The 19,648-nt window shown below is 38.6% G+C and overlaps 1 protein-coding gene across 2 annotated transcripts; it reads left to right on the top strand.

Annotated features, from left to right (window-relative positions):
• The first annotated feature begins 1,287 nt into the window (after positions 1-1,287).
• HTATSF1 (HIV-1 Tat specific factor 1) lies at positions 1,288-18,679 on the top strand. Of its 2 annotated transcripts, none has more exons than XM_087813560.1 (10): positions 1,288-1,395; positions 1,650-1,887; positions 4,671-4,851; positions 6,191-6,238; positions 6,706-6,860; positions 8,762-8,925; positions 10,175-10,274; positions 14,915-15,004; positions 15,884-16,021; positions 16,537-18,679. In XM_087813560.1, exons 2-10 carry the CDS (start codon positions 1,705-1,707, stop codon positions 17,671-17,673), a joined length of 2,196 nt encoding a protein of 731 aa, XP_087669686.1. In that variant the 5' UTR covers positions 1,288-1,395; positions 1,650-1,704; the 3' UTR covers positions 17,674-18,679. The 2 variants fall into 2 exon arrangements, with proteins under 2 accessions (XP_087669686.1, XP_087669685.1); XM_087813559.1 differs by having other exon boundaries at positions 1,388-1,476.
• Positions 18,680-19,648: the final 969 nt, after the last annotated feature.

Genomic DNA, 19,648 nt, shown 5'->3' with positions numbered 1-19,648 from the left:
GAACTCAAGATACTACTTAAAAATCATTGTTATGGTGGAAACCATATTCACACAGCTGGTAATTGGGGAGTTAGAATGTTTAGAAACAAAGAAATAGTAGAAATAATTTCTTTTGGGATGCTTTTCCCCACCCTCAATTTTATGTTTAGCAGCTTTATGTTTACACATAATGGATTCGTTATTTTTAAAGGAATTAATAAATACTTTTAAATGACTGTTTTAATTTTAGTGTGACAAATATTAATAAGTATAATCCACATAAACAAAAGCTCTTTGGGGTCTTCAATAATTTTTGCGTGTAAAGGGGTCCTGAAACCAAAAAGTTTGAAAACTGTTGTTGGTCAGCATCCCGTACTTCCATCCTATCATTTCCCAACCACCATGAGTGTGTGTCCTCTGAGCTGTACCCGTGATGTTGACAGTTGAGTCGCCAGAGCCTAGTACAGTGCCTGGCACTTAGCTGCAACTCAATAAATATCTGTCCAATTAAAAATTATACACTTCTTCACTTTCGGCGATATGTGTAATTTCTGGGAAAAACAAGTTTGTTTTGAGGAGAAGCATTCTGTGTTTTTCTTAAAGAAAGACAAAAGCAGCTTAGTTCGTCAGCCAGTAAAGCTGGTGTTTGCGCCTGGATATTTGTTTCTTTCAGGTTTGGAGCTTGAGTACCTCTGAATCACGGAGTACAAGAGGCAAGCAACTAAGTGCTGCCCTCCCTCCCTTTCCGCAGAGTCCATCGTCAGCCTGAGGAAGGTACCAAAGAGATCAAGCAGGGCACTGAGGCTTGAGAAAGGTTGGTCCTTCACCCATCGCTCCTTCATTCACTCACTCACTCACCACACATTAGACACCAGACTCCCTGCTAGGAGCTTAGGTTACCAAGATGCACCAGAACCGATGCCTATCCTACGGAATCAGGAAGAAACAAGTTAAAGACGCGTTTCCCACGGGGAGGAGGGGCCTTTGGGCGAAGGAGGCGCGCCTTTTTCCCAGCAACACAATATTGTTCCGTCCTACCCGTGCACCGCCCCCAACATGGCGGCGCCCGACATCTGTCCACCGGGTTTGACTATTCCCATACTTTCGGGCTGCCGCTCTAGCTTGGCCCAAACCAACCCTGCCTGCCTTAGGCCCCAGCACCCTGTACCCCTTGCCGCCTCAAGGCGGTCCGCGTGGGCGCTTGCGCGTGGCAGCCGCGCGCCCCCTAGCGCCCCGCCCCCTAGGCCCCGCCCCCAGGCCTGCGTCGACGCCCGTTGACGCCAGTGTGGGCGTGTCGGCGCGTGCGACCCCGGACGTCTCGACGCGCTGACAATGGCGACTGCGTCGGTTTGAGCTGGCCTCTGTTTCTCGTGTTTTCCTTACGGTGCCTCGGTATCTGCAGTCGTCTCATACCCGGTAGGCGGTGGCGGTGCGCGTGCAGCCTCCCGACGCGCCCTGGAGGTAGTGGCGGCTTGGAGACCCGGCGAAGTGAGCGAGGTGGGCGGCGGCACAGCCCAGCGGGGAGCGTCTGGGCGCGCGGCGGGCGGGGGAGGGTAGGTAGCGGCGCGGCTGCTGAGTGGCCCGACCTCCCGGGGGCTGTTGGGGCGCTGCGGGTGGCGCACCTTGGGGCAGAGCGTGGCCGACCTCATTTTCTCTCTGTTCCCTTCTAGCCTCATCTCGGCCTTTCAGCTTGCCTGGACTGTGCCCCTGGGCTAAGTTGGCAACATGAGCAACAACTTGGATGCGAAAGACGACTTTGATGAGCAGTTGCGAATGCAGAAATTGTACGGAGACACTGAGGACGGAGACACCCAGACAGATCCCGGTATGGAAACCAATTCTTTTGGGCAGCAGCCAGATGACACCCCCTACGAGTGGGACCTGGACAAGAAGGCTTGGTTTCCCAAGGTAAGTGTGTGTCACCGGTACCACTGAAGAGCAGGCCGCTGGGCCAGCGTCGTTTTCTTTTCGAGGTCTTTAGGTGAAGCAAGCCCCCATGGGTAGTGGCCTTTCTTTTTGTTCCGTTGTTGCAGAACCAATGTGTAAAGGGACGGAAATCTTTAGGGAGATGTCTTAAATGTAATTTAATTCTTAAGTTTTTTTCTATGTCCTATTAATTTTATCTGTTAAGGTCACAGTTGGTTATTACATTGGTGACTGCTTTTTATTGTAAAGAGGAAAAACACCAAGAACAAACTTGGTAGCTGTTACTCTCAGGGAGCCAACCTCACTTATCCTGGGAATTCAGATGTTTAGCTTATATACTATGTGCAAAATTCAGCTTCTTGATTTTTTTGTTTTTTAAAAACTAGCCATTTGTGTATCATTATTGACTGAACTTTGCTCCTCTACTTTCCTATTAAATTTGGTCCCTAGACCCATGCTTGAACCATACATATAACCACAGGAATATGACTAGAGGTGCACAGAATACGGATGGAAAAGATATGTATATATTTATTTAGAGTATTTGGAAATTGTTAAGCATTTTATTTCAGTAAAATAACTGGTGTTAGACTTGGTTCTATAAACTTTTCAGTAAGAGTATCCTGTTAATCAGAATCTCATATGGGTGGGGAAAAGGATACCAATAGCACTTGCAAGCCTGTAATAACAAACCGTGTCTCCATTGTTTAACTTAAAAAATTATTCAACTACTTTATTTCCCATTTTGTGTTTATGTATATGTTCCAATTCCTCCAAATTGTTAAATTTACTAGTTGATTCTTGAACAACCAGGGTTTGAACTGGGTCCACTTATACGTGAATTTATTTTCATATTGTAATTAGATCATGTAAACTTATTGTAAAGGTAAATGTAGTACAGTACTGTAAATGTGTTTTTTCTTATGATTCTCTTAATAACTTTTTCAGTAGCTTTAAGAATACAGTATACACCTTGGCTGGTGTGGCTCAGATGGTTGGCCATTGTCCCCTGCACCCAAGGGTTGATGATTTGATTCCCGCTCAGGGCACGTGCCCAGGTTGTGGGTTCAGTCCCTGGTGGGGGCATTCGGGAGGCAGCCAGTCAATGTCTTGCTCTCACATCAATGTTTCTCTCCTTCTCCCTTCTCTCAAAGTCAATAAAAGAATACAGTATACAATATACAGCGTGTCCCCCAAAAATATGTATGCACTTTGAATGATTATAAAGTCATTGTTTATTAACATACAGTTCATTTTCAAAATTTAAAAGAATCTACAGAAATGAAAATTTTTTTTGTCAATGCCTGTCTTCTGGTCCAGGCACTGCTCATAATGGGAAGCAACAAAATCGCAAACATCAAGAATCATTTCATTTGGTATTTGTGTGCCCTCAGTTCATCGACTGTTGCCAGTTTTGTATCGTAAACTTTACCTTTTATGTATCCCCATTAAAAAAATCTAGTGGTACTTTAGGATAAATTTTCTTTGTTCAAAGCTTAGTCTGGCTTCACACATTATTTCAAATCAGTTAAACCTGAAAAGGAATGAAAATTAAGTGAGTTATCAGGTGTTAAAGTGTGTATACATTTTTGGGGGACACCCTGTATATAACATACGATATATGTGTTAATTGACCTTGTGCTTCTGGTCAACAGTCAGCTATTAGTAGTAAAGTTTTGGGGGGAGTCAAATTATATGCAGATTTTCGACTTGAGCAAGATGTGTACATCCCTAACCCCTGCATTGTTCAGTGGCCAACTGTATTTCACTCCTGTATTGGTAGTGCCAGCTCAAGTGCAGATTTGGTTTCTTCAGCCTTCTGAGTTCTTTTAACAATAGCCTGATAATTAGATTAACTTGTGACTTATCTTTTTATGCTATGGAAGCCCATAACTCTTTAAACTTAGAGTTAAAAATTTCCCCCCGTTCCTATGTGTGCCTTCATCCATTGGTATGAAGATATAACTACATTTCTTGCATTGTGCAATTTTGCTTTCTTCCCTAAAAGCCAGGAGGATAGATGTAAGTTGGATTTGTTCTTAATTTTTTTATGACAGTAAATGATAATATGACTTAATTCATGATTAAGTGAAAACAAACATTAAAATTTACTGCCATTAGCCCCATTCTTTATATACCATATCAAAATTCCATTCTGTTCTCTTTGCATACAGGTATATAAATATTTAGTGTACATACACTTTTGTTCATCTGTATGGTTAAAGAAAAATTAATTCTGTTGTTATATTACTAGTTGGCTATTGGTTTTTATTCTGTTTTATTGTTATCTGGTACTTCCTTTGTTATATGTTCTTGTAGCCTTACTCAAGTATACAGTGGAGAGGTAGTAATTTATAAATGAAACAATTAGAAAGGTGCTAACATCAGTTAAAATAATTTAGTAGTATCTCAGACTTTTGTGTTGATAATCCAAGTACCCATGTCTTATTTTTTTCTCATTTTATGCACGGTTTTTTATGTACAGGGTGGGGCAAAAGTAGGTTTATAATTGTGAGAATATTCTATTATTATTTATTAATTAATGTATTATTTTCCATACAGACAACTGTAAACTTACTTTTGCCCCACCCTGTAAGGTGACTATTCTTGTATTTACTTTTTATTGCTACAACTATTTTCCACAGAAACACTTCTGTGCTAAGTTGTATAACTGAATATGTTATAATGTAAAACAGTGTAAACTTTTTACAGGAGAAAATAAGGTTTTAATTTCTCTATATGTGTGTGTTGAATTTCTTGTTCAGATCACTGAAGATTTCATTGCTACATACCAGGCCAATTATGGCTTTTCTAATGATGGTGCATCTAGCTCTACTGCAAATGTACAAGATGTTAGTGCTAGGCCTGCAGAGGAACCTCCGCAAAGAAAAACCCCTGAACCCACTGATCCCAAAAAGAGGGGAGAAAAGAGAAAGGCTGAATCAGGCAAGTGGATTTAGCTTGCAAAACATGAGTGTAAAAATTAAAAAATGTGAATGTGCATGTGTATGTGTATATAGATACTTTTTGGAGAATTATAATAGTTTTGAAGGTATCATTGAGATGAGTTTTTAAAATCATTATTTGTGTTCATATGTTGGCTCTCACACTAACTTGTGGGCCTTGAGTGGGTTGTTTCAGTTCTGTGTAAGGATATTTTTTATACTTTATGAGTTTAATTAAGTTGAACTTACGTCAGTTTTGCTTCAGCGTGGCCATGTCTAACAGTAGATTGGAGTCAGAAGCAACTTAATTTGAAGGCCTAAAGTCAGTGCAAAGATGAGGCTTTTTTTAAAGGAAATATCAGAATTATAGCCAAGATTTGGAAGCAGCCCAAGTGCCCATCAGTAGATTAGTGGATAAGAAAGCTGTGGCACATTTACACAATGGAATACTACTCGCCATAAAAAAGAAGGGAATTTTACCTTTTGTGACATCATGGATGGACCTGGAGAGTATTATGCTAAGTGAAATAAACCGGTGAGAGAAAGACAAATACCATATGATTTCACTTAAATGTGGAATCTAATGAACAAAATTAACAACCAAAATAGAAACAAGAGTCATAGATACAGAGAACAGATTGACAGCTGTCAGAGGGGAGGGGTATTAGGGGGCTGGGTGAAAAAAGTGGAGGGATTAAGGGAGGAAATAAACCTCGCCCTGGCCTGTGTGGCTCAGTTGGTTGAGCATTGTCCCATGCACCTGAAGGTTGCCAGTTTGATTCCCAGTCAGGGCACATGCCTGGGTTGCAGGTTTGGTCCTGATTGGGGTGTGTAGGGGAGGCAGCTGATCAATGTTTCTCTCCCATATCAATGTTTCTTTCTCTCCCTTCCTCTCTCTCTAAAATCAATTAAAATTTTAAAAAAACACCCTCATAGACACAGACAATAGTATGGTGATTACCAGAGGGAAGGGGAGTGGGGGGGGCGGTAGAAGAAGGTAAAGGGGGGATAAATGGTGAGGGGAGGAGATTTAACTTGGGGTGGTGAACACACAATGAAACCTATATAATTTTATTAACCAATGTCACCCCAATAAATTCAATAACATTTTATTAAAAGATAAACTAGCTCTCTTTTTTTTTAGATAGGGTTCTGAAACTAATTATCTGTCAAAAGAGTCAAATACATTGAAAGCTGGACAGTAGTTTGAAATTAGTCTATCTTGTTCTAAGGGTAAGAAAAAGTTTCTGGAAGTTTTGAGAAACTGCCACACTGTCAGGATTTTATAATGTGACTAACCTTTTCTTGCATGTGTTTTATTTATTCATTTTGACATTTAGGATGGTTTCATGTTGAAGAAGACAGAAATACAAATGTATATGTGTCTGGTATGTATACCTTTTTAAACAGATTCAGAATAGAAAATACTTGATTTAGATATTTTTCACAAAGTGATATTTAGTTTTCAGTTTCTCTAAAGTCTGTCTTATTCTTGCGTCATTTTTTTGTTCAGCTCTTTACATTAGTAAGGAATATGTTTGTTTATTACAAAACTAAGGAAAACTAAGTATGTAACTTTGCGTGCCATCCTTTCTGTCTACTTTAGGTTACTTGTGTCAGTTTGTCTCTTCAGATTCACTGATACAAGACCTAAGCAAAGCATAATTTTAATGTATGTTTGAATACATTAAAACACAAAATTTCCTCAATTCTATAGAGAGATTTTTACATACATTTAGAAAATCAAAATTGTGTTCATCTAGGTTGTAGCTTTCTAATTGGTAGAATGCTAATAATCCTCACCTTTATTTAGGTGCTTTTATAAATTTTAAGAAATTTTTCCTAATGTTAATAGGTTTGCCTCCAGACATTACATTGGATGAATTTATACAGCTCATGTCCAAGTTTGGCATTATTATGAGAGATCCTCAAACAGAAGAGTTTAAGGTCAAGCTCTACAAAGACAATCAAGGAAATCTTAAAGGAGATGGACTTTGCTGTTATTTGAAGGTTAGTTATGTGGTCAGATAAGTTTCTTTTATCTCCATTTTTAAGTCAGGAACCAAAGCTATCATTTTGTATAGAAGATTACTAAGAGAACTATTCAAAACAGGACGTGAAGGAAACAAATTTCAGGTTGTGCCTGTGTGTATCACATTGGTAAGGTTATTCACTTGTTTTATCTAAGAAAATGTAGTATCAGGTCAAAGTATTGTGTAAGTTATATGACCAAAGTGCTTTTGTGGTAAAAGACTTCTCACTGCAAAGATCTCTTTCAGAGTATATGAATCTAATTATTTCAGAACACATTCTCAGAATCCACAGAGAAAAAGCCAGTAATATTTTATTTGCCCATTTGAATGAATTAAAGCAAGGATTGGCAAACTCCAGCCCACTGCTTGTTTTTGTTAATAAAATTTTTTAGAACATGGCTGCATCCAGTCATTTACACATTTGTCTATGCCTACTTATATATTTCAACAGCAGAGTTGAGTGGTTGCAGCACAAACTGCGTGGCCCACAAAGCCTAAAATATTTACTAATGGCTCTTTACAAAAGTAGTTTTCTGACCCCTGAGTTAGACCATAAAGGAGATGATAGCTTATGCTTAGTGCTTCAAAATATCTTTTTAATGGGAGAGAATGCTATTAACAGAAATTTGCAGAACTCTGTTCGTGGTGTCATAAATTGCACAGGTAAAGCTCAGTGTTAAAGGCGTTCATCATTTCTGAAACACCTATCTTAGGAGCAGGTGCTACTCATTATTGCAGGGTGTAAAAGAAATGGGTATGATGATGGCATACACATATGTCATAGAACCTGAAAATAATTACGAAGTAAAATCAAAGTGATAAAAGAACAGTACCAACACCACAGGTGTGTTGTGAGTATACAGCATTTCCATGAAATCAGGATTAAACTGACACCTTTTGGGGAGATAACGGTTTTGACCTGGTTCGTGAACAGGACATAGGTGTCACCATTATAGGAAGGTAGTTATATAATTTTCAAATGGAGTTTGAAAATTGGCAAGTTCTTCAAGGATTGTTAAAAACCTGTGAACAGATTCTTAGGGGGTCTGATTGGATTTTAAAAGAAAAAATGGGGTTTTGAGAAATTTCACGTGTACAATTTATGACCCATAAAAGTGCATGGCAAACCAGTAAATAGAGTTCCAGAAGAACATAGTTAATTGTTCCAGGATCCATATTTGATTATGCAGCTAAGTTCAGCTGTCCTTTCATGTTCTCTTCAGGTCCTCAGATTTTTGACTCTGTAGGACTGACAACTGCCCCCTTTGTATAGGACCCAGAATCCATAGTATATTTAATGTACAAGCTGTCGATAATCATCTACTTCCCAATATGTTACAGAGCTACATTTTAATTGGCGAACAAAAAAATTAAAGGCTGGCTATGCTATTCCCTGTTACTTTAGTCATCTAGTCTTTTAAGAAGGAATATCTTAGAATTTTAAAACTGGAATGCACCTTAGAAGTCACACAAGTTCATTTGCCTTATTCTCTAGTTGAGAAATTGAGACTCCAAGAAGCAAAGCTACTTCAATTATGATATAATTTATTGAGCAACTACCATATGCCAATCACTATCCTTTATGTGTATTCCATTTAATTTTGTCAAGAACCTGTGATGAAGGCATTACTGTTCCCATTTTACAGATGAAAAAACGGGTTCAGGGATCTTGAATAACTTGCCCAAGTTCACATGACTGGTTGGGGGCAGCTATGTCTTGAATGCAGGTTTCCTGATGTGCATTCTAGAGTTCTTTATCCCAGAGTGCGTAGTTATGTTTAAATTATTATTGCATGTATAGTCGTCATCTGAAAAAACTCCTGAAGTTTTATTTCAGCGTGTACCTTATTGACTATGTTTTGTTTTCCCTTTATAAAGAGGGAATCTGTGGATCTTGCATTAAAACTTTTGGATGAAGATGAAATTAGAGGCTACAAATTACATGTTGAGGTGGCAAAGTTTCAACTGAAGGGGGAATATGATGCCTCAAAGAAGAAAAAGAAGTGCAAGGACTACAAGAAAAAGCTATCTCTGCAACAAAAGTTTGTGTTTTTGTTTTTTTTCCTCTTTAAAAGATTTCATATAGGTATCCTAGAATATGCTTTTGATAATAGCCACCTAGTTCGGTTCCACCAAATGTAACTACCAATTCTTTTTAAAGAATTTCATTAGGTTTTCAGGAACCTTCAGTAATCTGTACCATAGCATGATTTGGCAGCAGTGGTGCTTTTCATTTTCTGGGGTGTTCATTTGTAGTACAATGGGGCCTTAAATGAGATAGAGAGCTATCTCTGGAAGATGTTGCACATCAGATTAAATATGATAGTTTAGGCTTGTATACCAGAGCCATTAGTTCATTTTCATTGTGGATTGAAATCAGCTACACCAAGAGCTAAAGTTTTACATACAGGTTTGTGGTAGGAATTAGGAATTTGAAATGATAGGTTTTGTCATTTATTATGTATTACATAAAGTATATGCATAATGCCATCAAGTTTCTGTTAATCCATTTGTTTAATATGTTTTGAAATGTGCTAGTTTTAAGAAAGTAGGCAAAATGAGTACTCTTCCCACAGTGAGTTCTGATAACACTTGTAACACTGCTTAAACTATTGATAAATGATCTTAAAAGCATTTAGTCATGATGGCCTATAGTTTTTACAGGAATAGTTAAAACAGATACCTGCAGTTTTTATAAACAATGTCAGTAAAATTTAAGATTGTAGCAACAAAGAATGAGTAGCTTTATGTATTTAAATGCAGTTTGTCGTAATCATAAAATGTCTAAAAACCAATACAATTTGAACATATTTTTTAGCCTCGGAAGATCTCTTCCTAAATAGTCGTACATGCTGAATAATTAGCAATTCTTCAGGAATGACATTGGAATATTTGTAACCAGACAGCAGTTCTGAAAAAAATATACAGGGTGGGACAAAAGTAGATTTACAGTTGTGAGTACGCAAAACACAGAGTTCATTCTTGTGTTATTATTTATTCATTATTGTATTATTTTTCATACGAATAACTGTAAACCCACTTTTGCTCCACCCTGTATATTCTGGGGATATCAGATACTGGGTCCATCTTTTTCACCTGCCCATTATTTTTTTTTCCACAAAGTTCTCTGAATGGAACAGGGACTAAAATATACATTGTTGTTTTGGAATAAAATAATTATTATTAAATATTCAGTAAAAAATCAAATAATTATCATTATTAAATATTCAGTAATTATCATTATTAAATAATCCAGAAATATTCAGGATTATTTCTACTTTATGGCATTAGGCAGTTGGATTGGAGACCTGAGAGAAGAGATGGGTCATCCCGAATGCGCCACGAACGAGTTGTCATCATCAAAAATATGTTTCATCCTATGGATTTTGAGGTAGGGTATAGTATTCCTACTGATTGAAACATTGATATGCCTACTTTCAAGGGAGCCCAAAGCTTGCCTCCCCCCATCTTTCTTATGCCACACGCTGCACATTTATGTAGTCCTCAAGGTAGGAAAATGTAGAAAGAATCAGTCAGTTGAACTTTTCAGATTTTCCCATGTATAGCTCAGTGTTCTTTTTATTGTATCACAGGTAAGACTGTTTAATATACATACTGTGGCCCCAAATGGCAGCTACTTGGTATGGGAAATTATAAAAAATATAATCATTAAAAGATTTATGGGCCCTGACCAGTGTGGTTCAGTTGGTTGAACATTGTTGCACGCACCAAAAGATTGCTGGTTCAGTTCCCGGTCAGGGCACATGCCGGGGTTGCGGGCTCAATCTCTAGTGGTGGGCATGCAGGAAGCAGCCCATGGATGCTTTGCTCTCGCATTGATGTTTCTCTCTCTAAAAACATTTTTTAAAAAAGATTTATGGGAGCTGTAAGTCCTGGTTGATTTGGTGGTGCGGACCAGTTTCACACTTGGAAATGGAAACTTCATTTTAGTACTAAAAGTTTGGTCTTAGCCCTGGCCGGTTTAGCTCAGTGGTTAGAGCATCAGCCTGTGGACTGAAGGATCCTAGGTTTGATTCTAGCCAGGGGCATGTACCTTGGTTGCAGGCCCGATCCTAGCCCGGGTAGGGGCTCTTGCAGGAGGCAACCAATCGATGTCTGTCTATCTGTCTGTCTCCCTCCCCCTCCCTCTTCCCCCTCCCTCTCCCCCTCCCTCCCCTTCCACTCTGAAAAGCAATGGAAAAAATACCCTCGGGTGAGGCTTAAAAAATAATAATAAAATAAAAGTTAGGTTAATGAAATACAGCCCCTGGTGTTTAAATATTGGAGGTTGTTTTTCAGGACCTAATTTTTACAAAAGTCTTTAGTGGATATTAGGAGGACTTTATAATATTAGTGTCTATGTAAAATTCCAAGAACAGCAAATAAAGGAAGAGCTACTAGAGAGGTTTAAGGAATGTTAATTGCCATCAGGGTACCTCGTGTTGCATTCTGCCTCTTGTTCTTATCTCTGTTTTGTGGCATAGACCAATGGGGTTAGGATTATTTGTGGAAGAACATGTCTTTACTATCTTCCTGGATTCTGAAATTAACAGTAGCTTACACATAAAAAAATGTTCATAATGTAAAATTACAGGTTTACAAATGATCTACTTGCAACCAAAACCCACTCTTATTCCTTTTGTGCATTTAAACAGAGTTAGAATGGCAGTGTCATTTTAGCCCCCTTAGATACTAGGACCCCAAAATGGTCTTGAGCACCATCCAGGTGAATAGTGATATGGTAGGATTTACTATGCACCTATGGAGTCTGTGTATCTTTTGAGATCATTGGGAGAATACACTTGGTCTATTTAAGATTTTTGATGTTTCTCCTGACTGAAATCCTGAAGAATCTTGAAATAGAGCTTTAGACTTGCAGTGATAATGAAGTATCTTTTAAAAATACACTTTCATGCTAAATGCTTTTTGAAATGCAGTCCTTACCAGATGGGGCTTTAAAAGCAATACATTGATGGATCATGGTATCTAGTCTACTAGATACAACTCCAGAATTGCCTACAATTCATCACATTTTACCCCTCTGGTAAGTAATTGATTTTTTTATTAGGAGGCATATTAATATCTATGACTTTAGGTCCTGGATTCACACATTCCACACTCCTCTAACACTTGAGGGTGAATATAAATGCAAACCTAACTCAAAGAATCTGGTTTAAAAAACACCACCCTTACTTATTTAGTGTAAATTGTTCTTTAGAGTTATAGAACTTTATATTATACTCTTCTTTGTTTCTTTCATAGCATTTCTTACTATCTGAAATAATTGGGTCTCCTCAACTGGAATGTGAGCTCCATGAGAGCCAGGGCTCTGTCTACCTTGTTTTTTTGCTGTTAATATTCCCCATGTTTCACACTTGCAGCATACCCCACTTTAGACTAGTGACATTTCAAGTGCTCAGTAGCCACATGTGGTTAGTGGCCACTGTCTTGGACAGTGTAAGTTTAGATTAGGAAGGATTAAGAAAAATGATTTGGCCCTGGCCTGTGTGGCTCAGTTGGTTGGAGCATCATCTGGTACACTGAAAGGTTGCAGGTTTGATTTCTGGTCGGCACATACCTGGTTTTGCGTTTGGTCCCCAGTTGGGCCACGTGTGAGAGGCAACCAATCAGTGTTTCACAACGATGTCTCTTGCTCTCTCTCGCCCCCTTCCTCTCCCTCTAAATCAGTAAATATGTCCTCGAGTGAGGATTAAAAAGAAAAGAAATATGGTTTATTTTTTCCTAGGAAAACAAAACACCACCCTGGAAAGTTATGAGCATTGACTCTAGGAAGTGTCAATGTATCAGTCTGATTTTAGTCTCAGGTCTGTTGCCTGCAAAGTGTTGTTTTTAGAAAATTTCCATGCTTAGCTATGTTAAAGAGTTTTCCTAGAGCAGGGGACTATCTTAAAGCTTCAGGACAATAAAGCAGTGAAAAGTTAATTAAACTGGTATAAGTAAAAACAGAAGTCTGGGAAGACTAGCTAAAATTTGATATCCTCGTAGGAAGAACATTAGACTTTGATATAGACATAAAGACAGTGCTCCCCTCCTCCCACAAAGGAAGTATTTTGAAACAGTTTTTTCTTTTTAATGTAATCCCGATTTCTCTTAGTAAACAAAATAGAGGTACTACGAATAGTTTATAGAGCTTCGAGAAAGCTTTTATTGACTTTTCACTGTGTCTAAAAGACTGTGCTATGTTCTCAGACATACAGAACTCATTTAAACACAATTCCTGCCTTCGGAAAGCACGCAATCTGATAGGAGCCACACTGTACTGAAAAGCCACCATATGACTACCAAACAACTTTTATGTTCCAGTCCCCATTCCTCTCAGGTCTGATAATTTTATATAAAACAAATTGGCTTCTCCAAAATTAGATTTTATAAGTAGGGAAAATCCAGAGTCCTTCCAGCTGTAGTTTTAGAGGTCACAGATTTATAGGATATTTTTAATTTTAAAATTAATTCTAATAACTGCCTACCAGTTGTTTATTTTTGCTTTCTGAGAGAACTTTAGAAGGGAAAAGCCACTTTTTGTACTTTTTTGCAGTTCTTCTTTAGTTGGTGAGGAAAATAAAAACCTGTGAGATAAGTGAATTTAAACGTTTTTAAATGTCTTTCTTGTACTTCAATAGAAATTTGTAGGTAGGACCCTGGCTGGGTAGCTCAGTTGGTTAGAGCATCGTCCTGATACACAAGGTTGCAGGGGTTTTTTGTTTGTTTTTAATTTTTTTAAATATATCTTTATTGATTTCAGAAAGAGGAAGGGAAGGGGGAGAGAGAGAAATAGAAACACCAGTGATGAGCGAGTCATTGATCAGCTTCCTCCTGCACGCCGCCGACTGGGGATCGAGCCCACAACCCTGCATGTGCCCTGACTGGGAATCAAACCACGATCTCCTGGATCCTAGGCCGATGCTCAACTGCTGAGCCACGCCCAGCTGGGCAAGGTTGCGGTTTTGATCCCCAGTCAGGTCATATACAAGAATCAACCAATTGATGTATCTCTCTCCCACCTCCCTCCCTCTTCCCCACCTCCCTCTTCCTCCTTCCCTTTCCTCCCTCCCTCTTCCTCCTTCCCTTTCCCTCCCTCTTCCTCCTTCGCTCCCTCCCTCTCCTCCCCTCTCCCTCCCTCCTCTCTCTCTCTAAAAATCAATAAATAAAAAAGGAATTCGTAGGATATACTCATTTATATTTGCATGTAGTTGCAGTTCAAGTTGATAATACATTTATGAGCCTGTTTCATGCGTTGGGCCTTTGTGAAAGATTTGTTAATTCCTACAGGAAATCATAAAACCTTTTACTGGGGGGTTGGGGGGTCCACCTGAACTCAACAGCAGTGCTTGAATGTTCTTAATAGGCTTGTAGTTGCAAGAAAGCAACAGCTAAGAACATGTTTTATTGTGTGCTTAATATCGGCTCCTTATTTGTGTGGTTCTGTTGCAATGTGTAGGAGACAAGGTGAACAGGAATCTTTGTAAGGGAAGTTTACTGCATGAGTTAAAATAGAATCTTGAAAGCACAAAGAACAATCTTAGAACACTTAGTCAATGAAAGGGGTATATCTCTCCCCATTACAACATTTCTGTAAATAGGAATCTGTGCAAAACACAAAGCAAAAGGCTGTCATTGGCACAGACATCATGCCCATGCAACACATAGTAATTAGCAGTCTCTGACTTAATATGTGCCACCGGACTTCTCCTGCCTTTACAGCTGCCATTATTTGGGATTTCCAGTTCCACTTCCCTTCCCCCTCGTCTGCCACTGTACACTCCTGCTGCACCCATACTTGCGCATTTTTTCTGTCTTAAAAGCAGGGCAGACCTGTAGTAGTAGCAGCAGCTGTGGAAGTTTTACTTCGTTTGATTTTGACTTGTGTGTTTTTTTTTTTAATTTTGTAGACTACAAACAGACATAAATAACTTAAAACCTTTTTGTTGGTATGTCAAAGCAAGAAATTTGATTATTGGGATGTGTACTTAAAGAAAGGGGCAAACCCATTTGAATCATGTATTTTTGCAGGATGATCCGTTGGTGCTGAATGAGATCAGAGAAGATCTTCGAGTAGAGTGTTCAAAGTTTGGACAAATTAGGAAACTCCTTCTGTTTGATGTAAGTTCGTGGCTTGGACAAATGATTTCTGAAGCAATCATTCTTCCAGTGAAAAGTTATTACTGGATGTCAGGATGCCCCAATTTTACATGAATGTTTTTAGATAGTAGGTCTTCTATCTAGTGGTAGTCATCTGTTAGCAATAATTAGATGAGCATGAATTGTAAGTCAAGGCTTTGATAGATTTGGTGCTGTGATTATTTCCCTTTATCATCACTCTAGAGTATATGATCAGGTAAAGAAAGTACAAGAAAAATGTGTGATTCCCTGTTTGCCCACATTTCCTGCTCTTGAATGATTCTCCTCCCTGTATTTGGAGAAGAACAATCAAGAAAAATGTTCTCTTGTATATGTCCCCGTAGCCTTTTTTTTTACTTCCAAAATTGACACATAATAAATGAGTCACTGTTTATTGTGTACTACACAAGCTACTTTACATGTTATCTTATTTAATCCTCAGTCCTTTGAGGTAGGTAGGTGCTATCATACCCATTTTACAGATGATGCTGAAAGTTTATAGAGATTGAGCACCTTGCCCAAGGTCATTTAGCTGCTAAGTGGCAGAGCCAGGATTGAATCCCAGGGCTGTTTGACTTTAGAGTCCACATTTAAGAACTCTGCTGTCTTGCCTGTTCTAGATAGTGTTGTCAGCAGAAACATTTCTGAGGACATCATGCTTGGTTCTTGCTAGAAAAGATTAAGCTAAAGAAGCAGCTTAGCTGCGTGTTACTTGCTGGGGTAGAAGGGAAGAAAGGCTTCATACATAGTTATCTTTTATTCAATTTATCAGAAAGAACACTGCTACTTACCTACTTTGTCAAATGTGCATGTTTAATTTTGAATTTTCTCATTTATTCCTTTGTTTTCTTGTCTTTCTAGAGACACCCAGATGGTGTGGCCTCTGTGTCCTTCAGAGATCCAGAGGAAGCTGATTATTGTATTCAAACCCTGGATGGACGGTGGTTTGGTGGCCGTCAAATCACTGCCCAAGCGTGGGATGGAACTACAGATTATCAGGTAAATTCTCCAACTACCAGGGGAACATAATGTTCCCAACAAACACTGGTCTAGCAGTCCTTCAAATAAGTTTGGATTTGCTTTAATCTGTGTAATGTAATAGTAGTACTTTTAAATAATACTTTGCATTCAGAGCATAGAATGAAAAATGTTCAACCTTTCAGTTTGCAAGTCTGAAATTAGGCTTGCTCAGAATAGTGATACGAAAAGAACACGTTAACCAAAATGTTTCTTTTCCTTTCTGTGTTGTAAAATACAGGCAGAATTTTAACTTTTTAATTGATGAGACATTTCTGCAGTACTGTGGTGTTGGACATTTATTTAAATGATCTTGAGGTCACCTCTAGTAAATTAAGTTGTAAAGTTTTGAAAACTGAAGATAGGGAATTGCTTTGATTTCCTAAGAAGCAATACCTTATAAAATCAGGATACTTTTGTCAATTTTAGAAATGCTCAGAGATGTTGTTACTTTTCGCCTAAAACTTATTTTATTGGCAATTCCCATTTATGCACAGGTGGAGGAGACCACAAGAGAAAGGGAGGAAAGACTGAAAGGATGGGAGGCTTTCCTCGATTCTCCTGAGGCCAATAGAGGTTTCCGGCGTTCAAATTCCATCTGTGCTTCGGAAGGAGCAGGGCCTTCTAGAGTAAGGCATTTTTCAGAACATCCTAGCACATCTAAAGTGAATGCTGAAGAAGGTGAAACTCAAATGGAATTTGAAGAGCCTATAGATGAAAAGAAGTTTGAAAAAACAGAAGATGGAGAATTTGAAGAAGATGCTAAAGAAATTGGCCTCAAAAAAGAGGCTGAAGAATGCTACCCCAAGAAAGGATATGAAGAAGACTGCCTTGAAAGAAAGTCTGAGGAAAGCTGTTCCAAAAAAGGGTTTGAAGAGGGTTGTCCTAAAAAAGAATCTAAAGTGAATGGCCCCAGAAGAGAATCCAAAAAGAAGCGACTCAAAAGTGATTTTGAAGAGAATGGCCTCAAAAAGGAGTCTGAAGAAGACGAGTCGGAAAGAGAATCTGGAGAAGACTACTCTGAAAAGCTGTTTGAAGATGGCTCTGAGAAAGAATTTGAAGAAAATGTCCTCAAAAAAGAGTTTGATGAGAATGGCTCTGACGGGTTTAGTGGAAATCTTCTCGAAAAAGAGTCAGAAGAAAATGACTCTGAAAGATCACAATTTGATGATGACAGCTCTGAAAAAGTTATTGATGAGGAGGGCTCTGAGAGAGAGTTTGATGAAGAATCAGATGAAAAGGAAGAAGATACATATGAAAATGTTTTTGATGATGAGTCTGATGAAAAAGAGGACGAAGAAGATGCAGATGAGAAGGGGCTTGAAGATGCTGATGAAAAGGACGACGAAGATGCAGATGAGAAGATGTTTGAATATTCAGACGAAAAAGAAGATGAAGTAGATGCAAAGGAGGATGAGGAAGGTACAGATGAAAACATGCTCGAAGATGAGGATTCCAACGAGAAGTTCTTTGATGAGGATTCCAACGAGAATTCTGATGATTCTGATGAGAAAGGGACTGTGGGTGGTGTGGGGAATGTTCGGGAAGAAGGGGCCGTGTCCACATGCAGCAGCTTTATCCTCAGTAGTGATGATGATGATGATGATGATGATGATGATGATGATGATATTTGATCCCTTAAACTTGCTTTTGAGGGAAATTCCTCCATCTACATTTTGCCTGTGCTCCAGGGTAATTACTAATAGTGTTAATGAACATTGCTTAGTGATAGGATGCCATCAGATTAATACATTGACTTTTTCATTGTTACCTGTAATTAATGATCTTAAATATATGTTAACTGGCTGTTCAGTTAAAACTTCATAGTATAACACAAGTAAACTGGATACTTGTCCTTTGTCAGATTTGTTAAATGCATGCAGAATATTTTTTAAAATATTCTGATTGAAGTTTGTGATATTTAAAAATAAAAATAAGTTGTTAATATGCAGAAACTGAAAATTGGAGTTGAGTTAAATTGCATTTTAAATTCTTGCTATTAATGCTTTATACTTTAGTTTTTTTAAGGATTTGAGAAATCCCATAGGAGTCTCCTTGCTTCCAGCTTATATTACCACTTAGGTCCCTATTTCTCCTCTCTAAACCAGAACATGTTACTAAACTTAAAAGATAAACAGCACTTTGGCGTTTCCCCTGCCCAGTTCTTGCAAGTTACTTTTGTTTTCCTTTTTACCCTCTTTCCATGAAAATTGACTCTTAGATGTACAGGAATGAACTTCCTGAGGTCCATCCACAGCTTTCTATACTGCAGATATAGGGAAGAAGATTAGAATTCTAGTTTGTACTGTTGATTGGAGTTATGGGACCCCTCCCCCAGAAAAGTGCACACACTACACAACTTTTTGTATACAGTTTTGGGAGGTTCATTGATCCCCTGGAGTTTAACAGTGTCTGTTGTCATTCCTACTTCAGTTTTGTGTGTGTGTGTGTGTGTGTGTTTGTTGTTCTAGTATGGTGCCTAGTACTGTGCTAAATTGTGTAGTCCCAATAAAATGTTGGGTCTTTCTTGCTTATGCTTTCCAAGTTAAGTATTGATGAATCGACTTCTGATGTAGCTTTAAGAGGTTTTTCTCATAAATTAGAAGTGTTGAAATAAACTGCATTGATGTTTTTTCATTATACTGTCTGTAAGTGTAATCATTACCCTCTTTAGACTGAAAAGAATTCTTGTACTTGAAACTAGCTTTCTGAGAAGTTTTTAGTTGATGTCTGGGCTTTCTTAAAATCTGCAGGACCAGGGATAAATCATTAAAAGATGTTAAGAGAGTTCAGCTGAAAGTTTGCAAACCAAGGGGTTCCCTTTAAAGATAAGCCAGAAGCACCTAAACACTAAATTTATTAGATAATTGGTTTTCTAAATGAAAGGAAAATGAAGCTTTATCTTCCATATACAGTGGTTGGGACACACAACTGCAACTTGTAAATGTTCTCTTAAGACCGTTAGAAAGAGGCTCTTTTCATTCTGACTTCCCTGCTCACTAATTTGGTTGATATCTAAATACTCATACTCTTTCACATAAAGACCTGGTTTTCTAAGTAATCAGATTTTATTGTTCCTGAAAATAAAGTTTATTGTGAGGGAGCAATACGTCCTATTATCAAAAGAAGGAAAAATATAGGGTTGGGTATTAAGCACAGCAATGCTATACAGTTACCTGGCATTTTCTAAATGGAAGCTCTTGCCTGGCGGGCAGACTGCGTGGCTCAGCGGTTGAGCATATACTCATGAACCAGGCTATGGTGGATTTCTGGTCAGGGCACATGCCCAGGATGCTGCTCAGTCCCCAGTAGGGGGCATGCAGGAGGCAGGTGATCAATGACTCTCATCATTGATGTTTCTCCCTCTCCCTTTCTCTGAAATCAGTAAAAACATTTAAAAAAAATACCAATCTAGCCCAGCCAGCCATGGCTCAGCGGTTGAGTGTTGACCTAGGATCTGGGAGATCGTGGTTCGATTCCTAGTCAGGGCACATGCCTGGGTTGCAGGCTCCATTCCCAGTCGGGGTCATGCAGGAGGCAGCCGATCAATGACTCTCATCATTGATGTTTCAATTTCCTTCTCCCTGCCTCTCTCTGAAATCAATAAAG

This window comes from Miniopterus natalensis, chromosome X, assembly GCF_054644295.1.
Source record: "Miniopterus natalensis isolate mMinNat1 chromosome X, mMinNat1.hap1, whole genome shotgun sequence".
NCBI lineage: Eukaryota > Metazoa > Chordata > Mammalia > Chiroptera > Miniopteridae > Miniopterus > Miniopterus natalensis.
This window is presented reverse-complemented; position numbering and strand designations above follow the sequence as displayed.